Genomic DNA, 16,875 nt, shown 5'->3' with positions numbered 1-16,875 from the left:
AGAGGGCGGGGTATGGGAACATGCCCATCGAGGCTGGTGAATGTGGCACCGCAGGGGTGGGGAGGGAGAACATGCCCAGCGAGGCTGGTGAATGTGGCACCGCAGGGGCGGGGAGGGGGAACATGCCCAGCGAGGCTGGTGAATGTGGCACCACAGGGGCGGGGTGGGCGGATGCAATGATGAGCATTTCCTCCCTGGGGCCAGTAGAGCAGGGGTGAGGTTGAGTGGGTCTATTACGCGGATTTGGGTGGGACCCCATGCAGTCACACGTGGGGGATGCAAGGGTGACAGCCTTCCCTGACCCTTTCACACTTTAGCCACAGCAATGCCAAGCCCAGAAAGGCTGCAAGTCCCCAGGGAGAACTGAGGCCCCCGGAAGGGGTGGCCGGCTGGGCTTCCCTGCAGTCCCCACAAGACAGGATCCAGGAGATTTTAACGTGTTAACTTGTTTTCTGACTTTGCCAAATTGCTTATAGTAGCCATGCATTAATTTTATAATCAGAAAAGCATGTTATTATAAATCAAGTTAAATGGCTCCAAAACAAAAGCACCCAGACCCCAGAAGCCTGCCTCTCTCTAGCTGGAGAGAGGGACGAAGTGTAAGGAAAAGGAACGGAAAGCTGAAAGGACCTCCGGGCTCTGGAATCCGACCCAAGGGTGATGCCGCCAGGGCTATCAGGAAGCGGCTCCGTGCTGGGCGCAGCCGGTCTCCCACTCACCCCAGTACAGTGCTTGCTGAAATCTAGACTTGGCAACCTCAGCCCCCAGCCGCTTCCTCCCGCCCCTCCCCCGCCCTCACCACTTCCTCTCAATGGTCCCTGGGGATTACAGCACGATTATTTTTATCGCAAGAGTTTCCCAATGCGGGAACTCCACAGCCCCAAAGAGTTTGCATCTGAGCTTCCTGCAGCATCCGGGGGCACGGACAGGCGGAACCGGGCCATCTGCCGTCCCTACGCACAGAGGTGCACAGGTGGGATCCGGCCTCGCCGTCCCAGTTCTCGGTAACCGTTCTCGGAAATTCATTATGGGAATGTGCGGGTTCTGGAGATGCTCAGACCGCGAACAGTACTGCAGGAACCCAAACGATCATTTTTAACCCCATACATCCCTGAACCAAAGCCAAAGTCTACAATCACTGGGGCAGAGGCCGCCCGAAACCAGCTGTCCCCTCCCGGCCTAGGCGCGCCAGGTCCCCGCCCGGCCGGGGCAATCCCTTGGTCGGACGGTGAGGTTGGGAGTCAACCGCACCCAAGTGCCACCGCGTCCACCCGGTGCAGGCGACCCCCGACGCCCGACGGGCAGCCGCTCACCTTCTCCTGGCCCCGGGCTTCAGGAAAACTGCCCGGAGGTGGCCGGGGTCTCAGGCCTGGCAGAGGCTGGGCGGTGGGCTTCGCGCCTGCTTCAGTCTCCCAATCCGTGGCCCGGGGGATGGAGCCCGCTGCGTGCAGAGGCTGCGGCAGGTCCCAGCCCAGTGCACTGGAGCGTGGCGCCTCCTTCCCTGAAGTGCCCCCCGGGCACGAGGGTGAGTCTCCAAGGAGGAAGCCGCCTCCCCTCCCCCGCTGCCCGGAGCTGCTCGGAGCCTCCCCCGCCGCGGACACCGTGATCCTTCCCCCACCCTGACCCCGACCCCGGCCGTATTCCGTTGCATTTGCTCCCTGCCAGCTCCGGGGCCACCACTGAGCAAGTGCTGTGAGTAGGCGCTTCCTGGAGCTTTTCCTGTGGGTCCTCAAAAAAACCCCATGGCGTCCCCATTGTAGAGACGGGGAAACTGAGGCTCAGAAAGACCAGAGCTTGCCTAAAACCTGCGGCCCGAGGCGGGCAGGGTTTCCACGCTCCGAGCCTGGCCGCTCCCTGGGGCGCGTGAAGGGAGCTTTCCTTCCCCGGGAAAGGCTGGGGCCAGAGACCCGCACGCAGACCCGTCGGGGGTTGCGGGGCGATAGTGGGCTGGGGAGGGCTGGGAGGGCGTCTGGGGCCGGGTCCTCCAGGCTGGGGGCCGCGAGCTCCGGGAAGGCAGTCCTGGCCTGTGGATGGGGCCACGCGTGGGACCCGGCTGGGCGGCCTCGGAAGGCGTCCATGCTGCGGGAGCCGAAGGAGCGGCCGTGCGGGCGCCAGCGCCGTGGGTGCAGGTCGCCGCCCCTCCTAAGGGGCAGCCGGTGCGTTTGGTACCCGGGAGCAGAGCCCGCGCCTCCCCGGGGTCTCACTGGGTCTCCCGGGCGCGGAGTCTGAAGCCCCGGCTCCGCAGAAACCAGGGGCGGCCGCGGGGAAGCAGCGCCCTCAGGCGACTCGAGAAAGGGTCTGAGGAGCCCCGAGAAGGACCTCGCGCATCCCCGCTGGGCTCCGACCGTCTGCGTTCGGTGCGGGACGGCCCAGGCCACCAGGACCCCCACGCACAGCTCAGTCTGCGGGCGCGACCCAGAGGCCAGCAGCAGAGGACGGGGCCAGGGTCAGGGGAGGACAGAGAGGGAGGGGAGGGCGCTCAGGGGAGGTCAAGACCACCGCTAGCCTTTCAGGGTCATGGCCTGGCCCCCCATCCCAGGGGAAGCGAGGGGGGCTCTGTGAGCAGAGGGGCCGGGTGGAGAAGGCGCTGACAGCCAGGGGCGGGGCAGGAGCCCAGGTGGGGACTTGGGGGTGGCTGAAGGGACCCTTGGGCTGCAGGGATAGGGAGGGGAGCTAGGAGTGTGGCTTGGGCAGGTGCTGGGGGACCGTGGGTGCCCTTTATTCTGAAGGGGAATGTGCTGTCCGAGTCCCCAGGGACCTAGAAATCCATTTCAAGATTTTCAGGAGTTTCAGGTGGAGACAAAGGCCAGGCCCAGGTGAAAATGTGGCAGTGACAGAGTGTGGGGAGAGAACCAGGAGAGAGGAGGTCCCCGAGGCGGATGATGGGACAGAGAGAGGGGGCCAGGATTTTTAAAACGCATCTGAGATGCATTTGGCAGCCTCAGTGTTGTTCTTCTTTCAAGGAGAAAGTGTGGGCAGAAGCCAGCTGTAAAGCCCAGGCTGCCCAGCCTGCACTGGCGGAGCTGACGGAATGAAGGCCGGGCCGGGCAGAGCCTTCCCTCCCTGTCGCAGAGGTGAGCATGGGAGATCTGGAAGGAGGCAGATGTGCCGGCAAAGTTGAGCCACCCGGACGCTAGGGCCCCCAGGTGCGCCTTTGAGCCTGGAATCTTTGCCAGGTCATGGCTCCCTGCTACCGAGCACTGGACATGGGCCATGTGCTGGCACTTGGCAGTTACATGACTGACACCGCAATGCCTCACAGGTGACAACTGTCTTCTGGAGGCCTGGCTGGCTGACACTTTGCATGGCTCCTGGAGAAGAGGGATTGAGTGGAGTCCACGGGTCATGGCCATGTCCTGGGTGTCGCCTCTGAGGCAGGGCCAGGCTGGGGCGACGAGGGGCTAGAGACAGGCTCCTGCCAGTTCAGCCTCTAACCGCTGGTCTTCATGCCTAGGAACCCACTGGAGGCTTGTGAAACCACAGGTGGCTGAGTCCTGCCATGGGGTCTCTCACTCAGCAGGTCTGGGTGGGGCCCGAGACTGTACCCCACGCAGGGTCCCAGGTGAGGCAGATGTGGCCCGGCGCTGTGTGGCTCTGACCTAGTCCTCCAGCTCAGGTCGGAGCCCAGAGCCTGGCCTTGAGTCAGAGCTGTGACACAGGCAGGCCATTCACCATTACATCTTCCTAGCTCAGAATATGCAGGCAGCCAGGGTTATTATCCACATTCCTCCTCCATGTTCTTCTTTTTGAGAACTTTCACCAGGTATGTCAGGAGCTGGACTCCACCAGGGAGGCTCAAGTGGAAAGCCCTCATCCTTGTCCTCCAGGATACAGGAAAACCTGTGGTTATAATTCCAGTGACAAGAGCGAGCATGTGAGGTGTGGCAAGTCTCACTGTTCAACTGGAGAAATCAGAGACAGCTTCCTGGAGGCGGTGATACCTGGACAGGCTTCTCCACAGGTGGGAAGTGAGTGGGAGTAGCCAAGTGGGATAGACCCATCACGTAGGGGAACAGCGTGTGCAGAACCCACAACCACCCCCACCCTAGGCCCAGAGCTCAGGAAGAGAGCCCGGCCTCTCAGGGGTGACTGCATAGTTCCCTGCTAGATCCCAGGTCTTGCTCTTGGGCAGCTCTGCTGAGACCTCTACGCCTGTCCCAGGCTGCACCAAGGTTTTCTGACTATTGACCCTTGACTCTGAGTTAGGAGTTGCTGTATTTTTACTAAGGGATGGAGGGACACAGCCCCCAACCCCCAGGGAACTGGGCTGGTTCTCCCATGGCTCAGCCCACAGCCCCAGCCCCAGGGATATCCAGAGGATCAGAAAACTCCCTCCCTCCTTTAAAGCAGCTATTGGCAGAGTCCGTGGAGCTCTTGGGGGCCGGGAGACAGGCAGGGAGCCCACCTGGCAGGCAGAGGCCCATGGGGGAGGGTTGATCTTTGATCTTCCTCTGATGGCCTAACAGGAACTGTGAGCACCCAGCCGCTCTCTGGGACGTCTCGGGGCAGGGAAAGGGCTGAAACTGATGCAGCCATGGCAGCATCCCCTCTCGTAGAAGTGGTCCTGAAACAGAGATGTGGTCGGGGGGCAAGCTGAAAGCCATTTCTGAATGACGCCTCCTACTGACCTAGAGCCAGCACACACCACTCCAGGGACAGAGAGGAGAGAGCAGGAGACAGTCCAGGGCAGAGGCAGGCTCGGAGTCCATGGAGAGCCTCCCTGGGGCAACCCCTGCATCTGCAGGGTCCAAGCCCAGCACTGGCTCTGCAAGGATCTGGCCACTCATACTGTGCCCCTCTAGCATGGGGCATCTGTGGGTCTCCCTGAAGGTGGGCACCTGGGCGGCCTTCCTGAGGGGTCCGAGCATCCCTGCAGGCGTCAGTGATTCCCTCTGTCCCTTTCACCACTGGCCATGGCTGGGGCAAAGCAGCACCATGTGCTTTGGTTCTGGACAGCTGAGGCACCACGAGGCCCAGCATGTCTGCAGGGGCCTCTCCTAGCCCCCTCTCTGCGTGCTGAGGCTTCACCTTGTTGATCAGAAAGAGGCAACAGAATCCAGAATGAGAATGCAACATGTCACCTACCAGCCCCAGCCCCTGGGGTTAGAGTGTGGACTCGGAGCTTCTGTCCAGCAGAGGCCCCTGATGTTCAGCTGTACCGGGACAGCCGGGCAGGGTGTCTCCTGCAAGGTCAGCTGCAAGGCTGGGGCTGGGGTTTGTAATCGCTGTCATCTCTTGGCCCGCAGGGTTCTCGCACATGCCGCTTTGGTCCTGATGCGCAGGACCCAGGTCTCTCATGAGACCAGTGTTTCCCCCATGAGGCCTGGAGAGGAGGCTTCTGGCCACTCCTGGGTACAACAGGAAAGGAGCAGCAGGCCTGAGCTTTTTATATACACCAACTGCCAAACATTTCACCGTGAATTTCCTGAGACTTCTCTCTTTGGAAAGCTTCTGTTTGTATGTATTAGGCAATGCGCATGCCACCATGTCAGCTACAGCAGGAGACAGGGAACAAGCCACATGGGAACTGATGGAGCCACGGCCACATCCAGTGTCCTCTGCAGCCGCTATGGAGTGCCAGGGGGAGTGAGGGGCAAACAGTAAGATCTTTATGATGTGAGAGAAGCCAGGTGTGGATCAGGGAAGTTGGTTTAATTGGTATGAAGAACAGGATCACTATAAAATATTTTCTCATAGATAAAACTCTCTTTGTATAAAAGTCTCTAGAATGGCGACAGGAAACCCGTAATCATGATTTCAAGTGGGCAGGGAACTAGGGTCTGGGGTCAGGGGAGGAAGGGAAACTGTTTGCTGTAAACAGCTTTTAGGACGTTTCCATTGGGATCGAAGGGTGGCTGACTCTGTGACTTTGACGTGAGAATCACTTCTACCTCAGGCACTTGAAAGACGGCACTGGCAAGAGCATCATTGAATCTCTCCTTTTCCTCGTGAAGACAGGAGATAAAAATGCCCATGTGAAAGATGCCTTCCCGGCCAGGTGCAGTGGCTCACACCTGTAATCCCAGCACTTTGGGAGACCAAGGCGGGTGGATCATGAGGTCAGGAGTTCAAGACCAGCCTGACCAATATGGTGAAACCCTGTCTCTACTAAAAATACAAAAATTAGCCGAGCGCGGTGGCAGGTGCCTATAATCTCAAGCGATTCTCCTGAGGCACGAGAATCGCTTGAACCTGGGCAGCAGAGGTTGCAGTGAGCCGAGATTGCATCACTGCACTCAAGCCTGGGTGACAGAGTGAGACTGTCTTTAAAAAAAAAAAAAGAAAGAAAAGAAAAGAAAAGAAAGATTCCTTTCCCGTACCGGGCAAAGAAATATTCCTTTACAGGGAAGCACATCATAGCCGACAGAATTCTGTACAGACATTGAAGTAATTAAAGTAATTCCTGTTGTTCTCAAGCCTCCCCACATGGTTTACTTTTCCACAACTGCCTCTTTGTTCAACCTCCTGCAAAAACACATAGGTTTCGTCGCTTCTCTGGGTCTTTGTTTCCTTAGGAGGGTTCTGTGTCACATGAAGGCGACATTAAATTTGTATACATTTCTCCTGTTAATCCATCTGATTTCAACTTAGTTCCCAGGCCCAGCCAGGACCCTAAAAGGAGGAAGTAGATATTTCCCTCCCCTACAGTATCATACACATGTTGCTTTTTTAAAAAAGAAAATCTGGGGCCAGATGCAGTGGCTCATGCCTGTCATCTCAGCATTTTGGGAGGCTGAAGTGGGAGGACTGCTTGAGCCCAGGAGTTTAAGACCAGCCTGGGCAACATAGGGAGACTGTCTCTGCAAAAAATAATAATAATAATAAGTAAATAAATAAATAAATTAGCCAGGTGTGGTGGCACATGCCTGTGTTCCCAGCTATTCAGGAAGCTGAGGTGGGAGGATCACTTGAGCCCAGGAGGTCACCGTTAGTGAGCTATGATTGCACCACTGTTCCAGCCTGGGCAATAGAGTGAGACCCCGTCTCTTAAAAAACTTTTTAAAAATTAATTAGTTACCTGATTAACACAGTTCCTTACTGGTGAGGGATTCTCTACAGTGGTCCTTCCGCAGCGCCACCCCATACATGAATGGCTTCTTTTGAAGCTTCCACCTTTGTACAGGTGAGTCTTTGTCTCTGTCTTACCCTGCTTTGTGCTGCCATAACAGAATACCACAGACTAGGTAATTTATATAATGAACAGAAATGTATTGGCTCATGGTTCTGGAGACTGGGAAGTCCAAGACTGAAGGGCTGACAACTGGCAAGGGCCTTCTTGCTGTGTCATCCCCTGGTGGAACAGCAAAGAGAGGGCAAGAGCGTGCCAAAAGGGGGACAGACTAGTCCTTTCATAAAAAATACTTGAATAACAAACCCAGTCCCATGATAACAACATTAACCCATTCCTGACGGTAGAGTCCTCATGGCCTAATCACCTCTTAAAGGTGCTACATCTTAATACTGGTATGACGGCAATTAAATTTCAACATGAGTTTCAGAGGGGACCGGCATTCAAACCATAGCAGTCTCAAATACTGGGCTGGCCGTGGAAGAGGAGGCTGATCTTTAAATCACATAGATTTTTTTCTTTTTTTTTTTTTTTGAGACAGAGTTTTGCTCTTGTTGCCCAGGCTAGAGTGCAATGGTGCAATCTCAGGTCACCGCAATCTCCGCCTTCTGGGTTCAAGTGACTCTCCTGCCTCAGCCTCCGAGTAGCTGGCATTACAGGCATGCGCCGCCACACCTGGCTAATTTTGCATTTTTAACACAGACAGGGTTTCTCCACATTGGTCAGGCTGGTCTCAGACTCCCGACCTCAGGTGATCCGCCCGCCTCGGCCTCCCAAAGTGCTGGGATTACAGGCGTGAGCCACCATGCCTGGCCAGAATGTTCTTTAAAAACAGGGACAATCCCATGAAGTAAACTCACATTGGAATAGTTAACAGGTAAAGTGATCCAGGTGGCTAAAACAATAGACATTCGCTGGCATCCAAAGTACATAAAGATGAGTACTTTGAGATCGCGCCACTGCACTCCAGCCCGGGCGACAAAGCGAGACTGTCTCACAAAAAAAAAAAAAAAAAAAAAAAGGATGAGCACTTTCACCTCAAGAGTTGCTGGGCCCAGATGCTGAAAGCACCCTGATGGAACTCTAAAGACACCAGCCTCTGGAGTTTTCATCTCTGGAGTTTTCACAGCCAACAGCATTCCTAGGTAGACTGGCTGTGAACACATCCAGTTGGAGGGTAAAAAGAACAACTTGTGAATGCTCCATAGGTCTTCGAATATGTTAGTAGACACGACTTCAAGCCAGTTGCACAGCCTTGAATATATCCTAGTCTATCACCTTGGGCTGCGAGTGGCTTGTGCGGTCATCTGTCCATCTCTCAGTTGGGCGAGAAACTTGAGGTCCTTTCTGAGAGGTGGCCCTGGCTCTGCCTGGGACCCGTTACTCTTCTTCAAAGTGCATTTTGTATGGGTGGGTTTTCACTGTGGGTCCTGGGCAGGCAAGTGCTGGTGCCCAGTGTTGGGGAGCAGGGTAGAGGTGTGGCCGCTACCTGGCTGGGCCCAGACTTGGCAGCCTTCCTTCATGGCCCCCAACCACAGCCAGTTCCATAGTTTGTTCCTGATGTGTCAGCTTTGTGTCCCCGTGAGAACAATGGGCTCCTTGAGGACAGGCATTGCATCTTCAGGTCTCTTCCCTAATGCACCCCACGGCGCCCAGCATAGACAACAGGGGGTGCAAGCAGTCAGACAAGCAGGGCTCCCATTACCAGCACGGGACCCAGCCCGTTACCTGGATGCTATGTTTCCCATGTAAACTGGGCAATACCCAATTCTAAGGAACTGTTCTGAGGACTAAATTGAATAGTAAAAATAAATTTAAATTTATTTTTAATAGTTTTAAATATAAATATTAAATTATTTTTGTATTAATATATAATTATAATATATTAATATATAATTAAATTAAATTTATAAATAATTAAAAATAAAAATAAATTTAGTAAAAATAAACAAATTGAAAAGTAAAAAATAAATTGACATGAAGTGAAGGTCAATCAAAATGGACTAGCTTGGCCAGGCGCAGTGTGGCTCATGCTCTCAATCCCAGCGCTTTGGGGGCCGAGGAGGGAGGATCGCTGAAGTCCAGGAGTTCAAGACCAGTCTGGACTACACAGCAAGATCCTGGCTCTAGCAAAACATTAATAAAAATTAGTCGGGCGTGGCGGTGCCCACCGGTGGTCCCACCTTCTCGAGACGCTGAGGCGGGAGGATCGCTCGAGTCCTGGCGGTCGAGGCTGCAGTGAGTCGATTTCGCGCCATTGCGCTCCACCCTGGGCGACAGCGGGAGACTCTTTCTCAAACATAGAATTTTAAAAAGGCCAGCTCGACTGCCGCGGGGGTCACGTCCTCTCCATCCCCGACCTCGGACCCACCCCCCTGGGTACCCCACGATCTAGACAGAAACTCACTGTTTCTAGTGCTCCGCGCCATCCCCGTCCTCAGAGCGCCGCAACCCTACACCCCCGACCCTGCGCCCGCCCGAGCTGCTTCCGGGTACTTCCGGCGCCCGCCCGGATCCCGGCAGCCGCCGCTCCTGTTTCCGTCGGACGGCGAGAGCGCAGGACCAGCTTCCGGGAGGTGCTCCGCGAGTTCGCCGATCTCTGCGGAGAAGATGGGGAAAGTGAGGGGGCTGCGCGCCAGAGTGCACCAGGCTGCCGTGAGGCCCAAGGGGGAGGCCGCCCCCGGCCCCGCGCCCCCTGCTCCGGAGGCGGCCCCTCCGCCGGCCTCGGCCGCGGGGAAGGTGAGTAGGGGAGGCGCAGGCCGGGGGCCGCCGCGTGGGTCCGAGGGCGGGTGAGCTGCGGGGCTTCGCCTCCGGCAGGGATCCGCGACCCAGGCCCACCCTCGGGCCCTGCGGGCGTTTGCTGCGCGACAGACGCGACCTTCTTGCTTCGCAAAGCGTCGCGACCTCCGAGGCTCCGCTCTGCGCTGCAGTCCTGGGCACACGGCCTCGCGCCGCTCCCGGGGCGGGGAGAGAGCCGGGACCCTCCCGCTGCGGTCCAGGGTTGCCACGCCGACCCCAGAGGTTCCTGAATCGCACTGAGCTCCTAGCAAAGGAAAGGACGTTCCCAGGGTTAGAGAAGGACGGAGAGCAGACTCAAGAGAGACCCCGTTCCCTTTAGCAGTCAGCTGCCTGTTTCCCCATCCCACTCAGCCCTAGGCAAGCACGAATCTACCTTCTGTCTTTGTTCCAGACACTGCACGTGAAAGGAATTACTGCTTTCAGGATTTTTTTTCTTAACTTTTGCCTTAAATATTTTGACCGATGTGTCTTGGTGTAGATCTCTTTGTTTTGCGTGGAGTTTACTGAGCTTCTTGCATGTGTACGTTAATGTTTTTCATTACATTGACAAGTTTTCAACCATTATTTCCTTGACAATTTTTTCTGCCCTTTTCTGTCACTCCTCTCAGATGCTTCCATTATAAATACGTACGTCGTGCTTGACGGTGTCCCACAGTGCTCTAAGGCGCTGTTCATTCAGTTTTTCTCTTTTCTTCAGATGGCATAATCTCTCTCTTAATTCAAGTTTACATGTTCTCCCAACCCAGAGATACTTTTGAACCCCTCCAGTGAAATTTTTCATTTTTTTTGGACCCCAGAATTTACTTTATTTCTCTCCTCCTGTTCCTCCTCCTTTTAAAAATAGTTTCTCTTTACTGATGTTTTCTTTTTGATGTGAGAATGTCATTATACCTTCTTTTAGTTTTTTAGACAATGGTCTCTTTTAGTGCTTGGAAATATTTATAATGGCTACTCTGAATTGTTTACATGTGGGCTCCTCAAAGCAGTTTCTGTTGCCTGGCTCATGCTTTCCTAGTTCTTTGAATGTATCACTTTTTGTGGAAAATTGGGCGTTTTGGATAGTCTTGTAGCAACCAGGGATTAGTATTTGCTTGATTACTTTGTTTATTGATCTGGCACTGAGCTATGTGACCTCTCTCCTTGTCCCCTTCCAGCTGTGTGTAGCCTCTGATGTGCCCCCTTGTTGTTGTTGTTTTTCTCCTTCCTCTGTTTATCTTTTAGCCTGGCTACTTGGATCTGCTTAAGTTCCTTACTGGTCAGCAATTGTTCTTAACACCTCCTTGGCCAGTGGGTTTTTGCCCTTTACCACTGGATACCTCTGGCTTGGAGGGGCTGTCAGGTTCAGCGTGTTCGTATTTTTGACCTCCCTTCTGCCCTCAGAGAGGCACAGCCAAGGCCTGGTAGCTTACGGAGTCCCTCTGCTCACTCCTGGGAGGGCGCATCGGTGAACACGCGCACAGCCTCCAGACTGCCAGGGATGCGACTTCCTGGGAGTTGTTCCTGGGTCAGAGGGGCTTACCGTCTACCCAGGAGCCTTGGGCACCCTGCCCTCTGCACCCGTCACCACCCAGAGCTCCTTCCTGGTCAACAACACCCTTAGGCGTGAGGGCCCTCACACGAGCTGCAGACAAAGTGAGTCCCCTCTGGCAGAGCTGTGGAGTTCTTCCTTTTTACGGTCCACCTCTCCTGGGCAGGAGCTCCATATCCGGACACCAGAGATGGGGCAGGAGCAGCTTCAGCTTCTCAGGTGACATCTCTCTCTACTAGCAGGAGAGGGGTGTGCCCCTAGTCGTCTTGGCTCATTGAAACCTGCGCCGTGCTGGTGGCTGAGGTGGGGCTGATCGGGACCCTGCCTGGGGTGGAAATTAGAAAATAGAATTATCAGACAGAAACTAAAAAACAAGTGTGTCTGAAAATGTGGAAGACATAATTCAGGAATCATAGAAAGGAACAAAGAGCCGTTCAAAAGACTTGGCAAATTTGAAGATAAAAGCAACAGATAGAACTTGTATATATGGAAAATACAGTCATTGAACTTGCATATGGAATAGACAGGTAAAAAGGATTTGTAGTGTCTAATCAGACAATGACATTGTAATCTTTGAAAGACGTTCAAATGATGTAACAGCATTTTTTATATGAAGCTCCAGAAATATGCATTAATGAGGTATAAAGTGCCACCATGGAGAATGTCCCGGGTACGGTGGGAAAAGCAGTCGTATGCCATATACCAGCGTACATTCATGATCTGGAAGGCTGCACGCTCCAACCCTTGCCCCCACCTGGGCCTTGTTTGCCTGTGAGGCCTCAGCCTACCTGTGCTGCCTCAGCCACCTGCCCACCCATTTGAAGGCTGCCCTGGTCTCCAGCACTGTTGCCCTTCGAGTCTGATATTTTCCCATGTACCGACTTTTCTGTCCCTGCCACGTGACCCCCCAAGACCAAGGGCTTTTCCCTCAGGTGCTGTGGGTGAGGGCGCCTGGGAGATGCAGTCCAGCCCGGCACCTCTTGGTGCCCTAGCTGCCTTCTGCCTCACCTGCATCCTGTCTCCTCTGTAATGTGAGAGAGGCCACATTTTACCTCTACCTTCAGGGTTTTCAGGTTGGGCCTGAGATTTAGACTCACGTAAAACAGGTAAACAGGAGAAAAGCATACACATTTGTCGAAGTTTTATGTGACATGGGAGCCTCATAAGGAAATGAAGACAAGGAAGTGGGAGACCTTCGTGCTTCTGTGAGAGGGTGAGAGGTTGAATGGAGGTGGTTGTGGAAAACTAAACCACGCGGGGAGGCAGGCTGCAGGACGGGAGGGGTTGTGTTCACCAGGTGTGTCTGTACAGAGTGCTTTTGGCTCCTCTCATCCGTCCCCGATGATAAGAATGTCGCTTTCCTTCTGGTGTAGGAGGGCATTTTCCACATGGGGATTTTATCTTCTTTCAGGAAAAACGGAGGGGGTTAATGTGCCCTCTTGGTACCTGCTATATTTTTGAGTGCCTTTAGCTCAAAATAATTCTTTTGCCAAAGTGACATGTTTTGGGGTGGCGTATTCTTTTTTTTTTTTTTTTTTTTTTGAGACAGAGTCTCGCTTTGTCGCCCAGGCTGGAGTGCAGTGGCGCAATCTCGGCTCACTGCAAGCTCCGCCTCCCGGGTTCACGCCATTCTCCTGCCTCAGCCTCCTGAGTAGCTGGGACTACAGGCGCCCGCCACCGCGCCCGGCTAATTTTTTGTATTTTTAGTAGAAACGGGGTTTCACCGTGGTCTCGATCTCCTGACCTTGTGATCCGCCCGCCTTGGCCTCCCAAAGTGCTGGGATTACAGGCGTGAGCCACCGCACCCGGCATGGGGGTGGCGTATTCTGACGCCCTTCAGAAACCTCTGTTGGGGTCGGTGCTGCCTTCCCTGCCAAGGTCAGTGAGGCTTGCACGTGAATGGGCCAGGCAGCACGGGGGTCAGGGACTGGGGGTTCTGTCTTCTCGCAGTGTGGTCGACAGCTGACTTGGAGGAGCTGAAATCTTCATGTAGGGATGAGTGTGGCTCAGAAACAGACCTGGCAGAGAGGCCGCTGAGATGACTGGTTCTGATGGGGTGTGGTCATTCTGAGCTGAAGGGGCTGGCAGGCTGGGAGCTGCCTATCCTTCATCTGCTCAGCTGCAGGTTTCTTCTGCGACACAGGAGGATGTTGTAGAAAGAGTAAGACGAAACGGTTGGGCAAGAAATTTGGTTCTTGAGATACTGGTCCTGACTCCTGAAGCCCATCTGGTGATTTCAGGCAGGGAGCAGGTGGGCCTGGGCGCTGCGGGTCTGCCCTGGAGCTCTGGGGCCGGAGGCTCCTGCTCTGGGAGGTGAGGGCTGTTTCCCCCAGGTCCTCCCAGGCAGAGAAGCTGGGGAATCCGGGTTCTTGTCCTCCGTCTTCTCCTCACCTTTAACTTCCCTCTGAAACCACAGAGCAAGTCTCACACCGTTTTTTTCCTTCCTTTTTTGTTGGGGACATTAGGACTGGGCGTTCATCAACACCAACATCTTTGCCAGGACCAAGATAGACCCCAGTGCCTTGGTGCAGAAGCTGGAGCTGGACGTGAGGAGTGTCACTTCCGTCAGGAGAGGTGAGCAGTCTTAAGTGCGTGGGTTGCCATGCTGATGCCCAGCAGATCTGGGATCACTCACTCACACACCCAAGGTCTCAGCAGCTTTCCAGCTAACCTGTACCTGACAATGTCCTTGAGCAAGGGATGCCCCTGGCTGTTTGTTGGGGTGATTCCCCAGAGTAGATTGCAGCGGTGGTTTTGCCCCTGGGCTGCATCTTGTCCCCCCAGCTATGCAGGGACTGCCCTGCATCCTGGCAGCAGTGCTAAAGCCACAGGAACTTGGGCTTCTTTGGTGACCAACAGGGTTTAAACTCTTTTCTCCGTGTGTGCTGATTCTCATGGTCTGTCTCTATGTTTGGGGCAGTTTTGGTCCCTTTTCTTAAACAAGTGCTTTATGTGTTGCAGAGGTTAGCTGTTTATCATTTTGTACAAATAACTCGTTAGGGTTTAGATCCTGAAGCCCAAGTGGGGTCTTGTCAGTTTCATCAGAGCCACGCGCAGCCCTTCCCTATCTCCTGATTATACTCCTTGCAGCCCTGCAGCACACACGTCAGCCTGGCCAGGGAGAGGCCCGGGAATTCGCACTCACTCCAGTGTCTGGAGCTTAGCAGGGAATGCAGTCCCCTGCACCTCCTACTGAGCCTGAGGTGTTCTAGAGAGTTCCAGGCCTCCATGCTCAATGCCAGGAGTGTTGACTTTCTGGCTGGAGGATGGTGACACAGTGTCACTCCCAGGGATAAATCCAGGAAAGAGCTTCCTTCACTCATCTAAGGGAGTCCATGAAGGCCACAAGGAATACTTTTTACATCTTGACAGCCTCAGAGAGCCATGGGTTGGGGAGGGAGAGGGCCTGGCTGTGGGTGCAGAGCTCAACTTTTTACATCTTGACAGCCTTGGAGAGCCACGGGTTGGGGAGGGAGAGGGCCTGGCTGTGGGTGCAGAGCTGGGGACACCAGTGTGACAGTGAAGACTGCACTTGACTTCACAGTCTGCAGAGCTGGGAGTGCCAGGACAGGGCACGAGCCAGGTCTGGGGCCTGTAGGCAGCCCCTTGAGAGCGTGGCTCTGGGCCTCTGCTCCTCACCGCCTGGTAGCCTCTGGCTGCACACTTGATCACTCTGGGCCTGGGTTTTGCATCTGTCAAAGGTGGTAACAATATTTATCTCCTAAGTTCTGGCAGTTTTGAGGTTGAGATGAGTTAGTTGGTGTGAAACGTTTAAAACAGTGCAGTGAAGGCCGTGGAGGTGTCCGCTCCGCATCTGTTGAGTGAGGCTGGTCTGGCGGCAAGGCTGGGGATGAGTGGGTTTTGCAGCTGCCCAGAGGTGGCCAACCTTAATTCCTTGGGCGTGTCGTGTGATTGTGGTTGCTCTCTGACCCTTAGCTCCATTGTCCACAAAGCGGCGACAGACATAGCTCATGGGTGCTGAGGGCTTCACTGTGCCTCTGGAAAGATCCAGGTACATTTAGCCAGTGCTGGTTTCCTGCGCCTTCTCTCCGAGGAGGACCTGGTGAGGTGACCAGGCCAGGTAACTCCAGAGAGAAGCTGTGCCTTCCAGCCAGAAGCCTCGATGTTGTGGGTGGTCCACCCGAGCTGTGCGCTCCCTGATTGCCGATGAGGCCACTGAGGCTGTCCCCAAAGGGAGGGGAGTCATGGGTCTCACTGACCTGGCTCTGGCCTGAGCTTCTCAGAGAAAGCTTCTCTTTCACACAGCGGCCTCTTTCCTCTGCCTTTTCTTGGCCCTCTCCCTTCAACCCCTGTGACTCATCTGGTCCCCAAGGCCACCTGCTGCACTGACCCTCACGTCCCCTCTTCCCCTCCTAATTGAGGGAGGCGTCACGCTCACGACCCCTCTTGCCTACCAGGGAAACTCCTCATTAGCAGCATCTGGCCTCGCAGTGTTCTTGGGCTGAGGTCACGCCCAGCAGCCCTGTGGCCTTTCCTTTGAGCCACCCTGGATCTTCTGGTTTTGTTTGTTTGTTTGTTTGTTTGGAGACGGAGATTTGCTCTGTCACCAGGCTGGAGTGCAGTGGCGTGATCTTGGCTCACTGCAACCTCCGCCTCCTGGGTTCTAGTGATTCCCCTGCCTTAGCCTCCCGAGTAGTTGGGACTACAGGCACATGCCACCACGCCCAGCTGATTTTTGTATTTTTAGTAGAGATGGGGTTGCACCACGTTGGCCGGGATGATCTCGATCTCTTGACCTCGTGATCTGCCCGCCTTGGCCTCTAGGTGCTGGGATTACAGGCGTGAGCCACCACGCCTGGCCAGGTCTTTGTTTTCTGTAAGCTCAAACCTCATTAATTTAGAGTAACTGGTGGGAGAGGGTAGAAGCTTGAACTTTATGGTGTCAAAGATTGATTTCAAATTTCAGAACCACCTTATGAGAGTAGAGCACAGAAATGTTTTCTTGAAGTAATTGAACCATAAGTTGAAAAAATTTGAAGATTCTGTTGATTGCGAGTTCATTGGGTAATTAATTTTTTTCTTAATTCATATACCCTTATTTGTGCATAAAAACCTTTTTTTTTTTTTTTTTTTTTTTTTTTTTTTGAGACGGAGTCTCGCTCTGTCGCCCAGGCTGGAGTGCAGTGGCCGGATCTCAGCTCACTGCAAGCTCCGCCTCCCGGGTTCACGCCATTCTCCGGCCTCAGCCTCCAGAGTAGCTGGGACTACAGGTGCCCGCCACCTCACCCGGCTATTTTTTGTATTTCTTAGTAGAGACGGGGTTTCACCGTGTTAGCCAGGATGGTCTCGATCTCTTGACCTCGTGATCCACCCATCTCGGCCTCCCAAAGTGCTGGGATTACAGGCTTGAGCCACCGCGCCCAGCGTGCATAAAAACCTTAAAGCTTGTGCCGACCGGACTGTAGCGTGGCCCGTTCTGGTGCTCCCCAGCCCTGAGCTTGTGCCGACTGGAGCGTGG

At 54.5% G+C, this 16,875-nt stretch overlaps 2 protein-coding genes and 1 pseudogene across 34 annotated transcripts in view; 1 reads left to right on the top strand and 2 right to left on the bottom strand.

Moving 5' to 3' along the window:
* Nucleotides 1-1,478, bottom strand: part of ITGB2 (integrin subunit beta 2) — a 46,517-nt gene extending 45,039 nt beyond the window's left edge. The window contains exon 1 of the mRNA XM_005548520.4: nucleotides 1,314-1,478. The gene's annotated coding sequence lies outside the window, so the exon portion shown is untranslated. The remainder of the gene's footprint in view (nucleotides 1-1,313) is intronic.
* Nucleotides 1-16,875, top strand: part of SLX9 (SLX9 ribosome biogenesis factor) — a 52,963-nt gene that overhangs the window by 3,851 nt on the left and 32,237 nt on the right. For 29 of the 33 annotated variants that reach the window (XR_012431906.1, XR_012431905.1, XR_012431904.1 and 26 more), the window contains exons 1-2: nucleotides 9,620-9,808; nucleotides 13,862-13,970. Coding sequence is in view for 11 of the 33 variants with exons in the window: in XM_074033901.1 (XP_073890002.1) it covers nucleotides 9,680-9,808; nucleotides 13,862-13,970 (238 nt within the window). In the remaining 22 variants the exon portion in view is untranslated. Of the gene's footprint in view, nucleotides 1-9,619; nucleotides 9,809-13,861; nucleotides 13,971-16,875 lie in introns of those variants that run through there. The other 4 variants (XR_012431911.1, XR_012431910.1, XM_074033911.1 and 1 more) reach the window with 1 other exon arrangement.
* Nucleotides 4,206-7,216, bottom strand: LOC102117221 (uncharacterized protein encoded by LINC01547-like; annotated as a pseudogene).

This window comes from Macaca fascicularis, chromosome 3 (genome assembly GCF_037993035.2).
Source record: "Macaca fascicularis isolate 582-1 chromosome 3, T2T-MFA8v1.1".
Lineage (NCBI taxonomy): Eukaryota > Metazoa > Chordata > Mammalia > Primates > Cercopithecidae > Macaca > Macaca fascicularis.
This window is presented reverse-complemented; position numbering and strand designations above follow the sequence as displayed.